This window comes from Meles meles, chromosome 16 (genome assembly GCF_922984935.1).
Source record: "Meles meles chromosome 16, mMelMel3.1 paternal haplotype, whole genome shotgun sequence".
NCBI lineage: Eukaryota > Metazoa > Chordata > Mammalia > Carnivora > Mustelidae > Meles > Meles meles.
In genome coordinates this window covers 67,608,754-67,631,084 of record NC_060081.1, presented here as the reverse complement: position 1 = coordinate 67,631,084, position 22,331 = coordinate 67,608,754, and the positions used below count along the sequence as shown (strand labels likewise).

Genomic DNA, 22,331 nt, shown 5'->3' with positions numbered 1-22,331 from the left:
GGATCATGACCTGAACTGAAGGCAAACTCTTAACTGCCCGAGCCACCCAGGCGCCCAATGTGTTTTCCCCTTAATGGAGCAGCACGCAGTCTGAGGACCCTAAGAGCAGAGGGAATCCATTGTCCTTTTTTTTTTTAATATTTTATTTATTCGACAGAGAGAAATCACAACTAGGCAGAGAGGCAGGCAGAGAAAGAGGAGGAAGCAGGCTCCCCGCGGAGCAGAGAGCCCGATGCGGGGCTCGATCCCAGGACCTTGGGATCATGACCTGAGCCGAAGGCAGAGGCTTTAACCCACTGAGCCACCCAGGCGCCCCTCCATTGTCCCTTTGCTCCCGTCAAGCGCCATTCAGCTGGAAGCACACTGCTTCCGAGCTCTGAAGAAGGAGCTTCTGCTCTGTGAGCTACCACAGCCCCTGAACTAAGCAGATTCTAGGGGTCACAGGCCCATGTGCCGCATGGCCAAGGGGCCAGAGCGGGGAGCTGTGCCCCTTTTATTGTCACCTCTCAGGCAAGACTCTTAACTGACGGGAGGCAGGTGTAGTGGTAACATCGCCTCACAATTGACTGACTTTCTACTCAAGGTCTAGAAGGCAAGCACTTTGGTTTACTAATGAACACACAGAAGATAAAATCAGGACTAGGGAAGGTATCTGAAAGCAATTCTGTGGGGATTTTTCTAGAATAATGGTATGTGACAGTGATAATAATGTGCCCAGATGTGGGCACAGGAGGCCTTCTTGTGCCTGAGGGAGGTGGGGCAGAGCAAAGGGTGGGGGCTTGACTGGGCTGGGATTGGCTGGAAGGAGCAGACACCCGAAGTGCTGGGGGAGAAGGTGTGTACACCAGACAAGGGGCAGGGGCAGAGCAGGACCATCTGGAAGCTCCCCAAAGCGCACCCAGCAGCGGCCCTCACACAGCACGGAGACAAGGAATTCAAGCTGCAGGTGCCCACGTCTGACACACGCAGAGGTTTCTGGGTACCTGGCTGAGTGCCCGGCAGCGCAGGTATCCCCCCTCCCCCGAAGCACCAACTGCCGCTGGCCTCCAGCTGACTGAGGGATTGTGTAACATTATTCTAGACAAGACAGAGTTTGCAGCACTTTTAATGCACAAAGCAAAAAGTGATAGGCTGGCGGGGTGTCCAGCCTTCATTCCACACACACAGCTCAAGTACCCATACAGCCCCAGGGGGAAAGAAGTTACGGTTCATCAGGAAACGCCATTCTCTCATCAGCCAGGGGGAGAGAGGATTCCATTTTCTGGGGATGAAAGGATAGGAATAAATGTTTCTCACAATTGGCAGACTCCCGGCCTTCAACTAAGAAGGTAGCGGGCCAAGCCAGGCCTTCCAGCAAGAAGCGTGAAGCCAGGCAACGCCCAGGGGCAGCCCGGCCTCTTCCCAGGGAGGCCAGGCAGGACAGCTGACAGGAGGACATCTGTACTTTTTGCCCAGTGGTCAGCACTCAATCTAATCACACCGTCTGTCCTCTTCCTTTGATCATCACAGCTTCCCCCAAACTCCTTGGTGCCTCAGAGAAAGCCAGCCACGCAGCTTCTGCAAGTCAATCCCTGACTGGTTTTTCCCAGCTTCTCTTGGGCTCAGCTGCTTCTGTCTCCGTCTGTCCCACCCCCGGCCACCCACCTGGTCTCAGAGCACATTCACAGTCGTCAGCTCTGTGGCCTGGTGTGCCTGCAGCACTGCCAAAGCCTCTTCCACCTATGGGACACGAGCGGGGGGATGGCAGTTAGTGCAGCTGCCCAGCGGGGTCCTGGCAGAGCCCTGGCCCCCCACTGTCTAAGCCTGCTAGGTACTGGAAGTGCCCTCCTTCCATAGCATTGGGGCTTGCAAGCGGAAACCCGCAGTCACCTTCTCAAGACAGGTGTGTGGCCCTAGACTCTGTCAGAACTCTGCTCTCTGTACCAAGACCTTGCGAGACCTTGCACGTGCAGCTGCAGAGAATGTGGAAGGGCTGAAATAGCAAACCCTTAAGCCCTTTCCCCGCCTGCTCAAAGATTCAGCAAGTATGAGCTGGCAGTAGCAAAAAGGGAAACCGTCCCAGCCACCGCGCCTGGTAGTTAGCTCTTCTAGAAGTCTTTGTCATAAGCTCTCCTCCTGCCCTTGCAGGGCACCCTGTCACCCAGGGCCCAGACCACCTTGGCATTGAGGGACTCTGGGGACTCCAGCATGAGCAGCAGCTCCGAGTTGTCGATCTCCAGTAGCATGCCCGTGATCTTGCCCGCCAGCTGGGTGTGGGTATCGTAGATAAGGGGGTACAGACGCTCACCTGTACAGAACAGCCGGCTGATATCCCAGCAGCCCAAGCATGGGTGGGGTGGGGGGGGGGAAGGCGTGCGTACTGTGGAACAGAGCAGTGAGGCATCTGGGAGCTCGCCCCGTCCCTTAGCCCCACTGGGAGCCTCTTTCCCAACTGTAAAGTATGCGGAGCAAACCCTGCTTCGGAGGCTAATTTCAAGAATCAAATTTGATATTCTAGGTGAAGGCATCTACACAGGGTCGGACACAGACTTGGGCTTTAAAGACTACTCTTGTTCGTCTTGCAAGAAGTAGTTCCCATATACACAATGAAATCCTAGATAAGATACGCTAATGCCGGACTGGACTTTGGGGGTGCAGGGGGAGCCACATGCACAAGATAAATTCACCTTCCACCATCAGGGACTCCTAGTGACAGCGCCCAGCACTGGTGGGAGGCACCCCACTCAGCAATGCGTGTAGGGTATGGCCAGGCTGGGGTGCCGCGGTGCTAGGGTGCTGGGGTGGGAGAGGTTTTCCCACCAGGAAAGTGAAGAGGTTTACAGGGAACGGCTAACAGCTTCCTGCCTCCATGAAGCCTGTGGAGGATTTCCTTTGAGCAGTGGGAAGTGGCAGAACCCCAGGTGAACTGAGGAAACAGGGTGGTGGCAAAGGGGACCTTCAGAGAGGTTCTGGACATCTTGGTGGCCGCGGAGGAAAGAACCTGACACCCAGTAAGTAGCAAGCTGGTCATTTGTTCGACAGCGAGTGGCATCCTTTGGCAGGGCTTTTCACAGACAGTGGGCTGGGGAAGATCTGCACAGGGAACTCCTAGCCCAGCAGGGAATGGGTGTTTGTCCCATGCACACTTATTTCCCGCCTCCCCGCAGTGGTCACTGGGAGCTGGACACATGGGGACAGCCTCTTCCCATTCAGGAGAGGTGAGGAGCTGTGACACCCACTGGCAGAAACACAAGACCATACCCTGGGGCTCCTGACCCCCGATCTGCCCTCAGCTGGGCTCTCTCCAGCCTGTCGTGGGCCTTGTGTTGAAGAAACCTAGACCAGTGTTTTGAGACAAGAGAGCGGGGAGGCCGAGAGCAGAGGCGACGTGAGCAAGGTCACCCAGCAGGTGGGTCTGCGGCAACGCTGGACCTTGTCTACACGTCTGACCTCCACTCAGGGCTTTTCCCACCAGGCTGGCCACCCCTCGGCCACTGCTTCCCCTCCAGGGTAGGGGGACCAGCCACTCACCAATCATCTGCTTTTGCTCGTGCAGTGGTGCTGCGGCCAGCATGGACGCCGTCAGGGGCTCCTGTCCCGGGATGCGCACAGCGGGCTCCTCCACCTGTACACAGTGCCGGGGACACGTCCCTTAACCACCGCAGACTGCAAGACCTCGTGTCACTTACCCTGTTGGAAGCACGGGCCTCCAGGAATGCTCTGGAAGAGGCCGCAAGTGGCAAAGTAGGGACCACCGGGTGGGATAGCGTCCCTAACGAGGGCACAGTGGGCCAGACACACCCTAATTCAGATGCCTTCCACCGTGCCAGGAACCTATGAAGGGCCCCGCCTCAGTGTTGCCAAAGGAAAGTGACTACTTTGTGCCAAATAATGCACTTACTGTCACCCTTTACAGCCGTATCCCCAGCGTACGCCTGACCCTCCAACACCATGGAAACTTTGAAAGCATTCTGCCACTTAAAGAGGACACCTGTTTGTTTTGCAAGAAAGACTTTGAAATCTACACACTGAAATTCTAGACAGGATAGGCTAACGCCAAGTCTGGGACTTGGGCAGAGAGAGAAATACATAGCTCTTTAATTTAATGACAATAGATATATTCAGTTGTACTGTAGATTAATCAATCCCATTCTAGAAGAGCTTTCCTTGTTGCTCCACACTGAATATTAATGAAATCCAGGTTAATTTGGCTAATAACCCAGGCAGAGCAAATCATAATTAATAAACCAAATGTGATCTTGGACATTTCCCTCCTTCTGTTAGTAAGGGGGAGTGTTTGTTTTTTTTTTTTAAGATTATTTATTTATTTATTTGATAGAGATTACAAGTAGGCAGAGAGAGAGGAGGAAGCAGGTTCCCCGCTGAGCAGAGAGCCCGATGTGGGGCTCGATCCCAGGACCCTGAGATCATGACCTGAGCTGAAGACAGAGGCTTCTACTTACTGAGCCACCCAGGTGCCCCAGCGGGAGTGTTTCTTGATTGTACACATTAGCAAATGAAACTTCACAATTCAAGAAAAGAAAAAAAAAAAAAGGCCCAGAGAGGGCCAATACCTCCAATGCCTTAGCCAAGGTTCTGAGCCAACCCCCCTGGAGCCCCGACTAAGAGGGCAGTCAGGCCAGCCTTACCCCAGGGTTGTGTGTTGCTGCGGAGTATTTGTGTGTCAGGAGAGGCCCGCTTGGGGTAGAATATCCTGCCCCGCTGGCTCCTGTGGTCTGGGTACCAATGTGGGCTGTGAGGAATAAGCAGGTGCGTTAAGCCCTCACAGCCATCTAAAGCCACAAAGCCTAAAGACACACGTTCACGTAGTAGCCCCGTGCCCGCCAGGAGGCTGCCACATAGATGTACACACATTTGCCGAATGAAGGAACGGAGGGGATCGCCTTACAGCCCACATCCACAACCTTGCTCACGGCCGCTGCATGCTCACTAAGGTTCTGATCCGAGGCTAAGCCCTGGCATGTGTGATCTCATTGACCCGTGCGACCAAACAGGAGGGCTATTTTCATCCCTCTTTTGAAGAGGAGGTGACCAGAGCGAGCAAGGCACAGAGTGAGCTGGCCCCAGGACCTGGGTCTGTGGGATTCCAAGGCCCACGCGAACCCCTACACCACACAGCCTCCAGAGTCAGCTCTACTCTCGGAGGGGGCAGTGGCACAGCCAAGGTCGCCATGGAGGCCAGTGCTGACTCCCCACCTGTGCCAACCTGGCACCAAGCCCCTGCCCTGCCTTCCACACACCCCCATTCCTGTTGGCCCTGCCCACACTCACCCACTCTTTGGGCATGGGGCACCAGGGGTGGCACCTGGGTAGAGGCCTGCCTGACACCGCCGACCTGGGCCGGGGGGCGCCGCAACATGGCTGGTGGCCGGACCACGGAGGCACCTGGAGGGTAGGTGGCTTGTGGCACAGAAAACATGGAGAGAAAGGTTGGCGGGACAGGACAATCCGAGTGGCCCACTGCACCCTGAAGATTCCAGGGTGAGGAAGGGAATGGGAAGGGGGAACCAGAACGTTCTCAGCAAAAGGATGAGTGAATTCACCGAGTCAGGCAGACCCAGAACTCCGGGGGAGGGGACTGTGTGGAAATCCACAATGACAAAGCCAACTTGTTTCTACCCAGAGGCCCCAGAGTCCCCAGGAGGCATAGCCATCATGATCACACCCACGGGGCCCCAAGACACTGTCAAGTCAGGGTGAGCTCCCCTCCTAGGGAGGGGCCATCCATCAGCCACACAGCCCCAGGAGTTCACTGTGACGGCCCCAAATCAGACCGTTCTTGGGAGCTAATTGAAGAGGATGGCTATACCCATAAGTCATTTACAAGTTTAGCACTGCATGGTGCTTTATATAGACCTCGTTCAGAAGAGGAAACTCGAAGTGAATTACACACCGAATTAACACCCAGGGGAGTAGCAGAGCCAGGCTTGCCCCCAAAGCCTGTGTTTGTAGCCCCTGGTTCCACACTGCCCTACAGGGCCCACCCCTTGGGTCTGGCTGAGGGTACCAGCAGCTGAGTCACTCACAGGACGGTCTCGGAGGCTGGGCTGTCCACCTGGGGGAGGGCTGCATGGGGGGGCCGGAGGCATAGTACGCAGCCTGGGCTGGAGGCTGTGAGGGAGAAGCCTGGCAGTCAGGGGTCGGCAGCAGGTGAGAAACCACATCCCCTCCCAGACACCCCTAAAGGAACTTCACTGCCCCCATTCAGGGACTGGCTAGTGAGGCGTCACGAGCTGGGACGATGTCTCTGCTGCCCAGCTCAGGCTGTCCGTGAGCCCTGAACCCTCTGGGGCAAGGATCCTTGCCCCTGATCAGAGCTGGTAGCCCAAAGGGTGGCATGAAATGGTCACACACCCACTCGGACCTGTGCCAGCCCAACCTACTGCTACAAGAAGCTGGAATGTCATCCTGGAAGCTGCTAACGGCCAGCACATTTCCACTTCATCTAAGTCCCGTGAGCTCCCTCCTTAGCACACATCTCCAGCAGAGAGGTTGGCGGGCGGCCCGGGAGACAGGACCGGCTAAGCTGGGAAAAGGCTAAGTAGGGGAGAGTAAGGTGTATAGTGCAGGGTTGTACAGCATAGAAGGCTAGGTCCCTTCTATTTAATGCATTGTTTCTCAAGCTTAGTTGCCCAGAGAGTCTCTTTGAGCAGAACCCAAATCTCTCCCTGGGTGGGAAGAAGGGCTGGACAGCGGCACGCTTACCCGCCCCTCACAGATGGGGTTAAAACGGCCTGCCTGCCGAGTTTCCAGCAGAAACACATGGACAGCCCGCATCTAGCTGGGAAGCTGCCCTCCTGCTGTACCTGGCTGTCAGGGAAGGGGCGCGGGCAGGTCGTCACCTGGGGCATGGCGGGCAGGAAGTAGCTGGCGGGCTGCTGGAAGGAGCCCAGGAGGGGGCCGCCCAGGGCCCGCACCGTGGAGAGACGCTGCATGTACTGGTTGGTGAGGATGGCTTTCCGCTCCTCTTTGCGCTGGGCCAGTGCCACGTACAGCGGCTTGGTGCCCACGATGCGCCCGTTCATCTCGGTCACGGCCTTGGTCGCCTCTTCTGGAGAGGAAAAACACACAAAGCCAAACCCCTTGCTGTGGCCACCCTCTGTCATCACCTAAAAGCAAGACAAGACAAGGTCTACTGGGGATGGGGAAGGAAGACTCCGGAGGGCGGCGCTCCTCTCCTTCCCCCCCTACCCCAGGAGCCCAGGAGAAACCGTCCCCCTGACATTGACTGAGGCCCATGACATGCCAGATACTAGAAGTGCCTTCTCCTGTCACATGTGCCGCACCTGATGAGGAGAGGACCTCCACTCCCACTTCACAGGGGACAAAGCGGGGCTCGAGAGTGACTGGGCAGAGACCAGGCCACTTGCTAATGGGGGGCTGCTCGCTGTTTAGCAGGATACTCCCCAGAGTCTGTGGGAACGGCTGCATTTCAGGATTTTTACATTTTCTTTCTGAAATGGTCTTCCTAAGCTGTGCGGGAAAGCTGCTTTAAATGGAATCTACCTACATTACATGGGCTACCATGAAGGAAGAGGATAGTTGAGGCTTGCCTAAAAATCTAAGAACAGGGCACAGGGTTCTTTAGCCAGAGCCACAATCTTAAACACGTCATGTGATGTCCCTGTGATGAAAATCTGCCTTTCAACTACTCTTTGGTTTTTTTAAACGACCCATACAATTCTTTGGTTCATTTGGGAATCAGGGAAAGAACGAAACGTTCTTAAGAGTTTCCTAGAAAGTCCAATAAAATCAAATTGTATGGAATATAAAAGGAATTTATATACATATATAATTATATATATATATATTTATTTATTTAATGTGCGGCTCGATACCAGGACCCTGGGATTATGACCTGAGCCGAAGGCAGATGTTTAACCGACTGAGCCACCCAGGCACCCCAAAATCGATTTATACTTTATACTTATTCTATTTTCTTTGTGGCAGAAATAAAAGTCCTTACTGGTAGGTAACCCCTGTCAGGGTTACCCAGCCTATAGACACACATCAGCCAGGATTCAAACCCAATGCAGCGTTCTAATAAATGTTCATGGCCTCTGCAAGTTCTTTAGTAGTCTGGGGAAGAGGTTCTTACCTTTGCTACTAAAATAATCTTTTTTAAAAGTTTTGGAATTGGGGCGCCGGGTGGCTCAGTGGGTTAAAGTCTCTGCCTTCGGCTCAGATGATTCCAGGGTCCTGGGATCAAGCCCCACATTTGGCTCTCTGCTCAGAAGGGAGCCTGCTTCCACACACCCATGCCCCCGCCTGCCTCTCTGCCTACTTGTGATCTCTGTCAAATAAATTAAATCTTTAAAAACAAAAGTCTTGGAATAACTTCAGATGCACAGAAAAATTGCAAAAATAGTACAGAGTGGCTATCTTTCAGCCAGCTTGCCCCAGTGTGAACGGGTACATGTGTAGATAACGTTGGGACAGTACTATTAATTATCAACCACAATGCAGATCTCATTCAGCTTTCACTAGTTTTTCTAATAAATATTATTTTTCTCTTCCAGGATCCAATCTGCCTTGCATGTATGGTTTGTAAAGTTTTTTGGGGTCAAGACACTGGCCTGGCTCACACATTTGGACTTGAACTGACATACTTTTAAAATCCGCTTCTCTGGGCGCCTGGGTGGCTCAGTGGATTAAGCCGCTGCCTTCGGCTCAGGTCATGATCTCAGGGTCCTAGGATCGAGCCCCGCATCGGGCTCTCTGCTCCGCAGGGAGCCTGCTTCCTCCTCTCTCTCTGCCTGCCTCTCTGCCTACTTGTGATCTCTCTCTGTCAAATAAATAAATAAAATCTTTAATAAAAAAAAAAATCCGCTTCTCTATTAGAGCCCATGTTCTGTATGTTCTATATCATTGGTGTTCGAACTGCACTTTGCTACTCATCCACATGGGGGCCTGAGCCTGAGGGGTCACAGACACTCCCCCTGCCCAGGGAGGCCAGTGGACAGAAGTCAGGGGATCTGTGTGAACTCAGATGGGGGGAAAAATGGCCTCTCCTTTCTCACATTAGGGTTCCCTCCTATTGTGAATACAGACAACAAAAATAGGGGAATCTTGGCTGTGCTTGGGATTTTGTCAGGAAGAGAAAGAAAATATTTTCATTTCCTGCTAATCACTGCTGCCCTCGAAATCTCATCTATGCTAAGTGCTGCCTCCCTAGATCTTATAGTTGGGTGCAATAACGAAGTGCCTACTGCTGACCTTCGTGTTTTGGCAATCTTGTTTCAATATAACTGGTTTTCCGTCATGCTCTGAATTTTCTTTTATGCTCTAAAAAGTATTCTCAGAAGGGATCCATAGGCTTTCATCACCCAGATTTTCTTGGCACAAAAGTATTGCTGAACAAGTTAATAAGAACTTCTGTTCCATAGTAAAGAATGATAAAATACATTTATGCAGCTTACTATAAATGTGGTAGTGTCGTAAGCACTTTACAGGCCTTAACGCCTTTTCATAATCATTGCATTTTATATACAATCGAAATCATGGAAATATGTAAACATCCATAAAATCCCCACTTTGTGATCATGGTATCTCCCCTGCCAGGTAAGTATGTAAAAATCCCCACTTTATAACCTAGTGGGTCAATGAACAAGATAGTGCCGCAACTCGGAGCAGCCCAAATTTTTACAATTCCCTTCCCTCAGCGAGTCCTCACGGAGGTCGGTGAGTCTCTGGAAATGAGACACCATATGTGAATAATCAGATCGGTATTTCACGGCTTACTGGGGGCAGGTGCTCTGCACTCAGGCTCTTCGGTGCTCAGGACACCTTGAGAGGTAGGGAATGTTGCTCCCATTTGACAGATGGGTAAACAGAGTCCAAAAGGCAGAGTCACTTCCCTCAGATTCTATAGCTAGTTAATGTAGGACTGGGATTTAGACCTAGTTCTAACTAAATTGAACATCCCAGTTTTCAAACACCATACTACACAAAGTACACGTTTGCTGGGAAAGAGGGCAGATAGCTTTTTTATAATGTTTAAGCAAATTTACTGATGCTTAACTTACATGTCTCATAGCTCTGACATTTTTTCAAAGATCCTTAACTCAAAAATTCTTAGAACCTCTGCCCTAAACACCAGACTTCCTGAAGGACATTTAAAATTGTATTCAACAGGGATGCCTGGGTGGCTCAGTCGGTTAACCAAGCGTCTGTCTTTGGCCTAGGTCATGATCCCAGGGTCCTGGGATCGAGTCCTGCAATGGGCTCCTTGCTCAGTAGGGAGTCTGCTTATCCCTCTGCCTGCCACTCCCCCTGTTTGTGCTCGCTCTCTCTCTGACAAATAAATAAAATCTTTTAAAAAATAAAAAAATTAAAAATTGAAATTGGATTCAACAGACAAAGACCTTCTAGACCACTTCCCAAGAACCCGACCCTCATATCACATATGCGGGTCTCCAGCCCCACCACTCACACTGATGTCTTTGGAAAGTTCCTCACTGCCCCCTTGCAGGTCCCTACCTCCTTACAGCCAAGCCACATGCTTCTGCCACTGTCACTTCTCATAGGAAGCCCTCCTTCCTGGTCCCCTGAGGTACCACAGCTCTGCCTCCAATACTCCCAGCCCACACCACAAACACCTTAAAAGAGATGTGAGTTGGTGATGCATCCGACTTCCCCCTTGACTGGAAGCTACGCAAGGGCAAGAACCACATCTAACTCATTACTACAGGCTTCCCAGAGGCCCTGGTGAGACAGGAGGAGTATGGAAGGAATGAACACTGGGTTATCCGAAAATCCTCTGAGGAGCTTTAAAATAAGATGCCCAGGCCCTACTGTGAAATCTTCTTCCCGTTTGTCTGACTCAGGTGTCTGTCTGTAAGAGCTCCCCAGGAGGGGTTAATAAGCCAGTGTTCAGAAACATCCAACGAACCCAACACTCTCATGGTATAGGTGAAGTTCAGAAGACATCGGCCCAAGGTCACAGAGCTACTGAGTAGAACGGCCAGTCATCACATACTAGGTGCTAAGTGGGCTAAGCTCATAGTAAGTGCTCAGTAAATGGGGGACAATGAATGATGAAGGAAATAGCCCAACACTCTCATTTTCCAAATGGGGAAACTGAGATCCAGAAGACAACAAAAGTCAGTGGAAATTCTGAAATGTGAATTTCTAGAATCTGGCATACAGCAGGCACTCAATAAATGCTTTTTGAATGAACCAAGGTTACAGGGAGCCCCGATAAGTCCAGCTATGTAACTGGGACTGGACTCACACCCTCTTCCCCTCCAGAGCAGACAAGGCTGCAGAGGGCCACCAAGCTCCAACGGGGATCAGACATAGCCCTCCAAACTCTAAAAGGAGTGGCTCAGCACCAATTCCTCAGAAGCCACAAGGGAGGGAGGGGTGTGCAAGCAGCAGGAGGACAGGAGGGGAAGGGTCTCCATCCCCTGTAGGTACCCCCCAGTCCTCACCTTCGCACTGGTAATCACTCCATAGGGAGAGAACTCTTTTCTCAGTTTCTCATCATCAATGGAGTCATCCAGGTTTTTAACGTACAGGTTCACGCCCTAGAAAGAAAGGTTACTGCTGGGGGTGTCCCTTCCCCTCCACACCTCAGGTTGCTCTGTGTCAGGGGCCAATGCAGGCCATGGGGGGCCGAGAAGCCCTGGCCACCCATCCTCCTGTTTCCAGTCCTGCGTGGCACCCATGGCCCCCAATCACTGAGCACGCCCATCCCCTGGAAGCTACAGCTACCCGCTGCCCAACCACTAAAGCCCAGTTCCCAGACATGGGATTGTTGGAGGAAGGCTTCCTCTTCAGGGCCCTCCACACACAGACATGCTCACATTAGCAGCAGCTGCCACCAGGGGGCTGTCACCTGGTAACGGGTCAGCCGGTCCTGCTTCATCTGCTCAAACCTGCGCTTCAGCTCATTCTGCCGTTCCACCCGCTTCTGGGCCCGGCCCACGTACAGCAGCCGCCCGCTCACCTCCTTCCCATTCATGTCCATCACCGCCTGGCCGGGAAAGGGGAGAGAGTAAATGGTAACCACCCCCGTGAGGCCCTGCCTCCAGTCCCAGCATCCGGGCCTGAAGGGGGCCACCTGGCAGCTGGGCCAGCCTCGCTGGCTGAGAATTAGTAGAACCAGGATAAAGGCCATTGAAAGTGAATCCACTTTTTGAAAACATAGATTTTAAAAATTTGGGGATGCCTGGGTGTCTCAGTTGGTTAAGTGTCTGCCTTCAGTTCAGGTCACGATCCCAGGACCCTGGGATCCCGCATCGGGCTCCTTGCTCAGTGGGGAGCCTGCTTATCCCTCTGCCTGCTGCTCCCCCTGCTTGTGCTCTCACTCTCTCTGGCAAATAAAATCTTGCAAAAATATAAATAAATAAAAATAGGGGTGCCTGGGTGGCTCCATAGGTTAAGCCTCTGCCTTTGGCTCGAGTCATGATCTCAGGGTCCTGGGATCGAACCCTACATTGGGCTCTCTGCTTAGCAGAGGGTCTGCTTCTCCCTCTGCCCCTGTTCCCCATTTGTGCTCCCTCTCTCTCTTATACACACAAAGTCCTTAAAAAAATATTTTCACATAACAGTGACTTTTGCTTCCCCACCCAAATATGCAAATCCTTGTAAACATACTCTCAGGCCCCAAGAACTGCTAATTCCACATCAGTCTTAAAAGGTAAGTACCTGGGTTTTCTAATCCATTCCATTGATCTGTGCATCTATTTTTGTGCCAATATCATACTATTTTGATGACTATAGTTTTGGAATATCATTCAGCCATAAAAAAGTATGAAAGCTTGCTATTTCCAGGACATGGATGGAGCTAGAGAGTATAATGCTAAGCAAAATAGTCAGAGAAAGACAAATATCATATTATTTCACTCACGTGGAATTTAAGAAATGAAACAAATGAGCAAGGGGGGAAAAAGAGGGAGGCAAACCAAGAAACAGATTCTTCACTATAGAGAACTGATGGTTAGCAGAGGTGAGAGGGTGGGGGATGGGTGAAATACGTCTGTAGTATTAGTTTCAGGTCGACAGTATGGTGATTCAACACTTCCACACAGGTGAAATCCTCAATTCCCATCACCTATTTAACAATAGTTAATTTTTTATGGGTAATATTCCACTGTGCCTTTAAGTGTGTTTAAGTACACACACACACACACACACACACACACACGACACATCTTTTTTATCCATCTGCCAGCTGATGGACACTTGGGCTGATTCCAGAATTTGGCTATTGTAGATAATGCGACTATAAACATGATGGTGTGTATGGAATTTTGAATCACTATATTGCACACCTGAAACGAACACTGTAAACAAAAAAACAATTCACGCCTACAGAAAATGTATAAAAGTCATTGCCAAAGTCTCTAAGATTTTGGAGTCTATGGATCCCTGAAGCTCCAACGTGTCATTTTTACAGTTGAGAAAACCAAAGCCTAGAGAGAGGGTAGGATTTGTCCAAGGACACAAAAAGCGGTCTCCTTTTGAAAGGGGCCATTCACTTAACAGCAAAGCTTCAGAGTCAGAGGGGCACGTTCTAATCCAGTGGTGCCTCTCACCAGCTACACCCTTGTGGCAACTGTTGAACCCACGCTGGTAGAGCAAAGAGGAGAGCGTATGCAGCCCTTAGCACAGTGCCCGGCCCATGGTAAGTGCTCAGGGAGAGGCGGCTGCCATCAAGACGGCACTGGGCCTGATCTCTCTAGCCAGAATCCACAATGAGCTGAGATCCCCCGTGTCCAATGGTCTTAAGGAGGCAGCAGCCTGGGAAAGAGTGTTAGGGTGTGAAGTCAGATAGGAAAGCATTACTCCAGCTCTGTCATGGTGTGACCTCGTTCCATTCACGTGTTCAGCCTGTGGGTATCTGGTACTTACTGGCAGGTGCAATGCCAGAGACTTCTCTGTGAAACAAGATCCAGTCTCTACCCACAGTTCTATACATGGAGATCTGGCTTATTGATGGAGAGAGGCAGAAGGGGCCTCTCACCAGAAGCATGAGGATAGAAGACGCTTCTCAGAGGAGGCAAAGAATAAGCAGAAACCCACAGGGTAAGCGCTAAGTAGTCTAAAACCACACTTGTCCAATATGGCAGTCACTAGCCACAAGTGGCTACTGAGCACTGGAACTGTGGCTAGTCTGAGTTCACACGTGCCAGGAGTACCAGATTTCAAAGAATTAATACAAAACAAGGGGAACGTAAAATATCTCAATTTTTATATTGAATATATACTGGAGTGATAATTTCAATATATTAAGTTGAAGGGGACATTATTAAAATCAATTTGTTGTTTGTTTTATTCTTTTTAACGTGGCTGCTGGAAAATTTTAAATCTCACTTGTGGCCCCCAATTTATTTCTATTGGACAGTATTAACTGAAAGAGCAAGAGAAGGGAAACATTTTGAGAAACACATTTGCAGAGACCTGGGAGCAAGGAATCACCTAGCGCTTCCCCTCCGCCACCTGAGTCCCACCATCAATTCAAGAAGAGGGCAGTGGCTGTCTCAGAGGCCCCTCCACCTCCCATGTGGGCAAGAACCTATGAGAAACAGTCGGCCTTAGGGTTTGGAAGCACCCAAAGGAGGCTACAGCCTTCAGCCTTTGTCACAGGCAGGAAGAGCCCTGACTGCTGTGGGCCCAGGCTGGGGAGGGACTTCCTTTTCCTTTGCAGCAGCTGGAGCCCCCTGCAACTGATCTCCTTTCTTCCTAGTGCTGGCTTGGTGCCTCTTCCATGAAACAGAGCCACAGGGAGGCTCCTACCTTCTGGGCTTCCTCGTGTTTCTCAAAGTTGACAAAGCCGAAGCCTCGGGAGTGGCCGCTGTCATCCTTCATCACCTTCACACTCAGCATCTTCCCTGGGAAGGGCCAACCTGGCTCAGAGGGGAGTTTGGGAAGCCGCAGGATATTCCCCTCCCTTTCCCATCCCGCTTGTGGCTTTGGACTACTCAGTGCTGCCCCCCCCTGCTGCCTCCTCAGGAAGCCTCTGGACGTGCCCCTCCTCCCAGCCCAACCTGGGGACAGAGGACAAAGTGATCCCTGATGCCCTGGGGGAATACGCCCACCAAACTGGGAGAAGAGGTCTTGCAGGGCCTGCTCATCCAGATCCACATGGAGGTTCTTCACATAAATGTTGGTGAACTCCATGGCCCGCGCTCCCAGCTCCGCTTCCCGCTCCCGTCGGGACTTGAAGTGGCCAACGAAGCTGCGGACACACTGACGGGGTAGGCAGCTGCCAGCCCTCAGTCACCCCCATCCCACCCAGCAACCCTGGGTCACTTGCGTCAATTGCTGCCAGGTCCAAGGTCCCCGTATCCCTCCTCGGGAGGCTGGGCAGGGCAATACTCTAGACGGACTACAGCCAAGGCTGTACCACTTCCAACAGCCAAGATTCATGCTCTAGCATAAGGTTAAGAAGGGTTCATTCTTGGGGCAAATGCACAGGGAACTCCTCCCATACACCAGGCAGCTGAGTGTGCAGGAGAGAAGAGCAAGCATGAACAGGAGAGTCAGACAGATGAGTGCCTCAATCCTCACTCTGCAGTGGCCTAGCAGTGTGACCCTGGGCAAGTTACTCAACCTCTCTGAGCCTCAGTGTGCACTTCTATAACACTGTGGATGAAGGGCGCCTGGCTGGCTCGGTCTGTAGAGCATGCGACTCTTGGTCTCAGGGCTGTAAGTTCGAGCCCCATGTTGGGTGTAGAGATTACTTTAAAAAAGAAAAAAAAAAAAAATACAAGGGCTCCTGGGTGGCTCTGTCAGTCAAGCGTCTGCCTTTCGCTCAGGTTATGAACCCAGGGTCCTGGGACTGAGTCCCAGGTCAGGCTCCCTGCTCAGCAGGGAGTGTGCTTCTCCCTCTCCTTCTATCTCTCCCCACTGCTTGTGTGCGCTTTCATTCTCTCACTGAAATAAATAAATAAAATATTTTTTAAAAACCACACAAAATAGAAAAAAAATTGGGTAAGAAGCTCCGATTACAGGCATTTGCTTGTTCATGTAACAGGGACCAGACGCACTAGAGAAGCAGTGGTGAGAGAACCAGACATGGGCCAAGCCATGGTTACTACTGGGGCGGACTGAAAATATTTTTTCTTTTTTTTTAGATTTTATTCATTTGGCAGACAGAGATCATAAGTAGGCAGAGAGGCAGGCAGAGAGAGAGGGGGAAGCAGGCTCCCTGCTGAGCAGAGAGCCCGATGTGGGGCTCGATCCCAGGACCCCAGGATCATGACCTGAGCCGAAGGCAGAGGCTTTAACCCACTGAGCCACTCAGGCGCCCCTGAAAATATTAATTTTCAAAATCATAATTTCCAAGTTCACGTAAACACTTCCAGAAAAGTATCCTAGGTTAAGAAGAAGACATAAGAAGGGCGCCTGGGTGGCTCAGTGGGTTAAGTATCTGCCTGCGGCTCAGGTCATGATCCCAGGGTCCTGGGATCAAACCCCGCATCGGGCTCCTTGCTCAGCGGGGAGCCTGCTTCTCACTCTCCCCACCACTTGTGCTCTCTGACAAATAAATAAAAATCTTAAAAAAAAAAAGAAAAGAAAACGTAAGAAAATTCCATGGCATCTATAGCACACCTACCACAAACAAGTGGCAGCTGGCATTAAAAAGTACAGAACACGGAGTAGCAAAGGTGAACCTGGGCAAACGGAAGCTAACAAAGATCACGTCCTTCTGAGAACCGGGGAGAGCCCGCCAGGCTCAGTTTCACTGACGGGAGCCTCCCTGAGACCCTCTGGACAAAACCACTAGACCAGAGCCTGCTTCCCTCCACGGCGCTGAGCGCGGGGCTGGTTGTCCCGTGGGCAGGATCCAAGCCAGGGAAGGAGATGGGCTCCAGCGTCTTCCCCCCCGGCCCTGCCCAGCATGAAGCTGGGGGTCTGCCTCGGCGGCAGCGGTAGCAGGGCGGGGGGTGGTGGGGGATGGCGAACTGACATGTAAGAAGATGGCACGCTAAGGGCCTACTTCCCTTCCTGTCCAAAAACCCCAAGAAACAACACAAACGTTTTAAGAAAAAAAATTCACAGCCACGCCGAGCAGGCTGGAAACCAGACATCACTGAATCCAGGGGTGGTCTGGCCATTAGCTCTTCCCGCCGAAATTTCAAAATCCCCTCACTTAGGTACTCAGCGCAATCCTCTAGGAACATCTGCAGTCCTGTTCCTCCCTGGGGAAAGGGAGCTCCTGAGGGACTGGACCCTTCTGAGGTCACCCCGCCAGCAGCGGTCTGGCTGCAGCTCAGTGTCCGGCGTCCGGAGGCGGTGACGGGCAGCCTCCGATCCCCCGCATCCCACCACTCACACTTTGCGGTCATTCAGCAGCATCCCATTCATGGTGGTGATGGCCTGCTGCGCTGCCTCGTGGGTCTCAAAGTGGACAAAGCCAAAGCCTCGGGAGCCGTGGTCGTCACATACCACCTGGGCCACAGAGGAGATGGATGGGGTTGGGGGGCACCCCACGGAGAATGGCAAAGGTAACGAATAACCACCTGTGTGCTTACTCTGTGCCCCAGGCAGGGTCCCACCGCGTTCGACTCCAGTAGCTCTTCCCTCCAGATTTAATCACGTAGACCAGGGCCCCACTCCGGGCTAAGCACATGCTAAGGGGATCCCAGGCTTCTCTTGTCTTATTTGCTCTAAGAGCCCCTCCAGGCAATTCTTAATCTCTGAGCCCCCACTGCCTGACTGGGGAAGATGGGAATGAAGGACTAGTCCAAGGTCACCAGCCGGCCAAGTTTCTGATTGTGATAGCTACCACTTTAGATGGGGAACAGGGCGGCAGGGTCCTTTCAATGTCGTGAAGATTATCAGACTTAAAATCCGTGCGTGACAAGCCTATGAGGTAGGTTCTACTAAGGCCCTCTTTTAGAGGAAGTCGACGTATGCAGAGGTTACACAGCTGGCCCAAGGTCACATTGCCAGGAAGTGGAAAAGGCTGGATTTGAACCCCAGACAGTCAGCACCAAAGTCCAAGATCTGACCGACTACGTTGTGCTGACTTCTCAGCAGCTGGCCGACTACATGGGTCTAGTGCTCTTCCCGCCGTGCTCCAGAAACTTTTCCCGGGCAACCATGTGGTGTGGGTTTCTAGCCTCAGCCTCTGACTGCAGAGCTCACTGGGCTTCCCCCCCCCCAGAGCCCAATCTCCAGCTTTTCCTAAAAGTCTCACTGTCTCCAACCAGCCTGCGAGCTCCTGGGGCAGGCCCCACCCTGTGTGCCTTGCATCTAACCTGGGCCACAGCCACAACAGGTCCTTGTTGGGCCTCAGACACTCGCCCAGGTCACATCCAGCTTTCTGTCCAATCCTCTGTAGCCCAGAGGAAGCCTCAAGGCTTGACTGTCCTGATGGCCTCAATGAGCAGCCTTCCAGTATCCACGCCCTTCATCCTGTCATGTCTACTGTCCTCACTCTCTGAATTTGAACTTGTCTCGCGACTTGCTTTGGCCAACAGAATGCAGTGGAAGGAAAGGCGGGCCAGTCCCAAGCTTACATCTCAAGACACCTGGTGAGCTTCCACGCAGCATGCCAGGAGACGCCGCCCTTGTCATAGGAATGGCCTGAGCTAGCCCACTGGAGGAGGAAAGACCACAGGGAGGAGGGCTGAGCCAGTCAGCTTGCAGGGGGGCCTATGAAGGAGCCGGCCGAGAGCAGAACTGCCCAGACCACCAGCTGCAGAATTACGAGCTAAAGAAATGGCTGTTGCTGACAGCTCGGCAAGGTGTGAAGCGGGGCGCTGCTTGAGATCCCTCTGCCACACGGGTATTTGACACAGACCCTCCCCTGCAAGGACGCACACCCACCTTGCAAGAGAGGATGTTCCCAAAGGTGGAGAACGTGTCATATAAGGCTTTGTTGTCAATGGAGTCCTCCAGGTTCTTGATGAAGATGTTGCCCACACCCGACTTGCGGAGTCCGGGGTCTCGCTGAGACCACATGATGCGGACGGGCTGGCCTTTGATCACTTCAAAGTTCATTGTGTCCAGTGCCCGCTCCGCTGGACGGGGGTGGGGGGAGGAGGAGAAAAGGGGCAAGTAAGGGTATTTCTTTCCCTGAGCCCTAAGGTACTTTATTGGAAGCAAAAAAGGAAACAAAACAAAACAAAACAAACAAACAAACAAAAAATATCACTGTCTGGGACTCACTTGAAAGAAAGGGGAGATACGCGGAAAGAATTAATGTGCGCGGCACTCCTCCCACCTTCCTGCTGGGGTCTCATTCACCTCCTCACTGTGAAGTCCCACTTCACAGAGGGGAAAACTGAGGCTCAGAAAGGGGAAGGGTCAGTGGTGGGGCAAGGTCTACTGCGGGGTTCAAAAGCACACGGAGTAGATGAAAATGTAAAGGAGGGCCCATAAGACAAAGACTGGCAGCAGTTAGGAGAAACCAAAGCTCAGAGGTAACGAGGGGCCGAGTTGAGACTCAATCCCGAGACGTAGCGCTCTGGGGGAGAACACCTCTCTGAGGTGGTTTCTTCACCTGCAGAGTGGGGATGATGAGATGATGACCCCTTTTCCACACCGAACAAAGGGAGATGGCATTAGCTACCCAGGGAGCCGGACAGGTTGAAAATTGAGTAAGATAACACAAGGGGCTTACACTTTCTTCCTGGAACAAAACAGGAGTTCGGGGAGTGGTAGTGTGTCTGCAAACAGCAGCCTCTGCCCATCCTCTCGCCCCTACCACAGCTCGTTCCCTCCCAGCTAAGACGCAACATCCTTTCTCTTCCCTAGAGCTCCATGTAGCTCATCTGTGAAGTCTGGCAGAAAGGCCAGAGTGCGCAGGGCTTGGAGGAAGAGGTTAGAGGCAGGGGTGGGGAAAGCAGAGCAGAGGAGAAGGCGCTCTGGAATCCAGTTTAGTCACCTGCTGGGAAACAGGCAGAACCACCCCAGCAAACCCTCGTTTAGGAACCCTTCCCACCCACCCAGGGTTTTTTACCACACACCAAAGGATACTGGAAATATTCACAGACATAGCGCATTCCTCCTGCGCTGTTGGAGAACAAGCCTTCACCCCTTTTCACAGATGGAGAGGTGGGGAGTGTGAACTCTTGCTCGAGTTCACACCCTGGTGACCGAACTTTGGCAAAACATGGTGCTCTCACTCTTCATCCTCTCCACCGTCAAACAGTGTGGTCCTAACCACCCAACAAACTAATCAGTCCTCTCAGCTCTGAGACACTGGGTCTGGGGCCTGGAGTGGAGACCAGATCTGGGCAGCTGAGAAAGGTGTGAGCACAAGACCCAGTTCTCCCGCTTTCCCCACTCATCACCTGCAAACTCACCAGGTGCTTTGATTTTCTCATCCTCCCAACCACTGCAGAAAGGCAGGTACCATACCCATTCCTCAGACAACTGAAACTCGGAATGGCTGAGTAATTGCTCAAAGTCACACAGCTGCGGGCTTTCCAGTCCAAGGTCCGCCCAACCCCAAAGCCCTTGGCTGTTTTCATTCAGCCTTAATATTTGTCCCCTGTAAGACGGAGCACCAGTAAGACACACAGTAGGCACACACTGATTGCCCGTTCTTGTCTCAGGGGCAGCACCCCTTCCAACACCCTGTATCTCTGGGCCTCAGTTTCCCTGGCTGCAAAATGAGAGCTGTGGGAGCAGCCAGATTTGCCAGCGTGGGCCCGAGCTGCCGCTGGTCGGCCCCGACGTCTGTGCGTCTGTCCCCACTCCCCCGGGGGCTCACCGTCGGCCGGCTGCTGGAAGTTGATGTAGGCATAGCCCAGCGAGCGGCGGGTGGCCACGTCGCGGCACACGCGGATGGACAGGATGGGGCCGGCGGGCGAGAACTTCTCATACAGCATGGCTTCTGTCACGTCGGGGTGCAGGTCGCCCACGTAGAGCGAGGCGAGCGGGTAGCCCGGGCCGCTGGCGTTCATGGCGTTGGGCGAGGCGCCACGTTGGGCCTCTCCTCCGAGCGGCCGCCCCTCCCTTTAGCCCCCGCCCCGCCCCGCCCCGCGTCCCACCTGGAGCCCCTCAGCGCTCCAACAGCCCCAGGTGAGGCCTCTGGGACCCCGCCTCCGTAGGCGGGGCACGCTCTCCACCAGGCGTGGGGTCGGGCTGCGGGGACGCGGGTCGGGCTGCGGGGACGTGGGTCAGAGCCCAACCCGGGCTTGTTCCAGTCCCGAAGGTCATTGCCTTCTGGGTCTCTGGGTCCATTTCCCAGAGACCATTCCCCGACGGCGCTCTTCTCAGGGATTGTAAGGGACCCGATGCAATTCTGTGCGTCTCACAGACGAGGAGAATCCCGGGCCAGACACCCACTTTCAAAGCTTGTGCACCTTCCCCCTGGAAATCGTCTTTTCAAGATAGCTGGAATCCAGCACCCGCTCTGGGATCGACCTTATGACCTGGGACTGAAGGCTCCACTTGAGAATTTGTGACCAAGGCCTTCCTTGACACTGACTCTCTTATCACCAACATCTTTTCCCGGATATTCCTGGCCCACCATTTTGTTTTGAGAGTGGTGGGAGGAGTGAGAATCCTAAGCAGGATCCACACTGTGCAGCCCAGTGCAGGGCTCGATCCCACAACTCTGAGATCATGACCTGAGAGGACATCCCCACCCCACCCCAGCTTTCTTTTGACTAAGCCCTTTCACCAGCATTCCATCGGGAAGCTTCACTGTTACTCTATGGGGACAGGAGGCACCTGACAGTACAAGGCCGAGACAGTGGCCTCAAGCTGTGCTTGCCGCCTCAACCTACCCGTGGTGTGGGGGCATTTAAGAGAAAATTCCGATGATCTGTGGGCCATATTTACCCTTGCCCCTCACAGGGACTCTCCTGGTTCCCACCGATCTTTGCTTGAGTGTGGTTTTGGCAGGCAGGAGAGCTCTGAACGAGTCTGGTTGTGCACCACCGTAGCAAGCTGGCACAGGACAAGATTACAGGAGTAATCTTGGGCTGAAAAATACCCTCATTTCTTCCCTCTCCTTATGGGAGTGTGGAAGTTTTCAGGAAAGGGGGCAAATGCCATGAGGAAACAGTGCTGCAGGCTCTCAGAAAGTGTTAGGGCAGAGGACAGTCTGGTAGAACCCTGGGGATGACCAAGCCTTACGCAAGCATCTCTCACAGGCTTCGCTACATCTCAGGGTTTAAAAAAAGAGTTGTGTGTTTTTTGAATGGGATGTAACATGACTGTTCACAGCAAATCTTAGAAGCTACAAAAGAGGACCTAACATATGGATGGTTTGTCGTGGAGGGTGGAGAAGCGTCCCACAATAGGTGGAGAGTGGCTGTTTATTAATGGTAATTTCTCTCCCTTAACAACACCCCGACTTCTGGTTCTAAACAGGGTGAAATAAAGATGTTCCCTACCTTTAGAGCAGAGCTACAAGTGAG

The 22,331-nt window shown here is 52.5% G+C and overlaps 1 protein-coding gene across 3 annotated transcripts; it reads right to left on the bottom strand.

The window, feature by feature from the left end:
- Positions 1-1,116: 1,116 nt before the first annotated feature.
- On the bottom strand, positions 1,117-20,905 carry PABPC1L (poly(A) binding protein cytoplasmic 1 like). 3 transcript variants are annotated; one of them, XM_045981243.1, is made up of 15 exons: positions 20,675-20,905; positions 18,784-18,977; positions 17,285-17,400; positions 15,045-15,184; positions 14,743-14,837; positions 11,840-11,977; positions 11,433-11,528; positions 6,843-7,109; positions 6,027-6,111; positions 5,272-5,400; positions 4,629-4,732; positions 3,511-3,604; positions 2,157-2,287; positions 1,645-1,719; positions 1,117-1,261 (listed from the first exon to the last, which is right to left on the bottom strand). In XM_045981243.1, the coding sequence occupies exons 1-14, from the start codon at positions 20,865-20,867 to the stop codon at positions 1,651-1,653; spliced, it is 1,851 nt and encodes a 616-aa protein (XP_045837199.1). In that variant the 5' UTR covers positions 20,868-20,905; the 3' UTR covers positions 1,117-1,261; positions 1,645-1,650. The 3 variants fall into 3 exon arrangements, with proteins under 3 accessions (XP_045837199.1, XP_045837198.1, XP_045837200.1); XM_045981242.1 differs by having other exon boundaries at positions 14,743-15,184; XM_045981244.1 differs by lacking the exons at positions 1,117-1,261; positions 1,645-1,719; positions 2,157-2,287; ... (2 more) ...; positions 5,272-5,400; positions 6,027-6,111 and having other exon boundaries at positions 6,887-7,051; positions 14,743-15,184.
- Positions 20,906-22,331: the final 1,426 nt, after the last annotated feature.

Bases quoted from the DNA above. Each gene is read 5' to 3' on its own strand.
- PABPC1L (XM_045981242.1), bottom strand. From the start codon at position 20,867: ATGAACGCCAGCGGCCCGGGCTACCCGCTCGCCTCGCTCTACGTGGGC. The intron at 17,401-18,783 runs GTGGGTGTGCGT...TCTGTGGCCCAG, and splicing joins GGAACATCCTCTCTTGCAAG to GTGGTATGTGACGACCACGG. The intron at 2,288-3,510 runs GTGAGTGGCTGG...TGTTCTGTACAG, and splicing joins CGAGCAAAAGCAGATGATTG to GTGAGCGTCTGTACCCCCTT.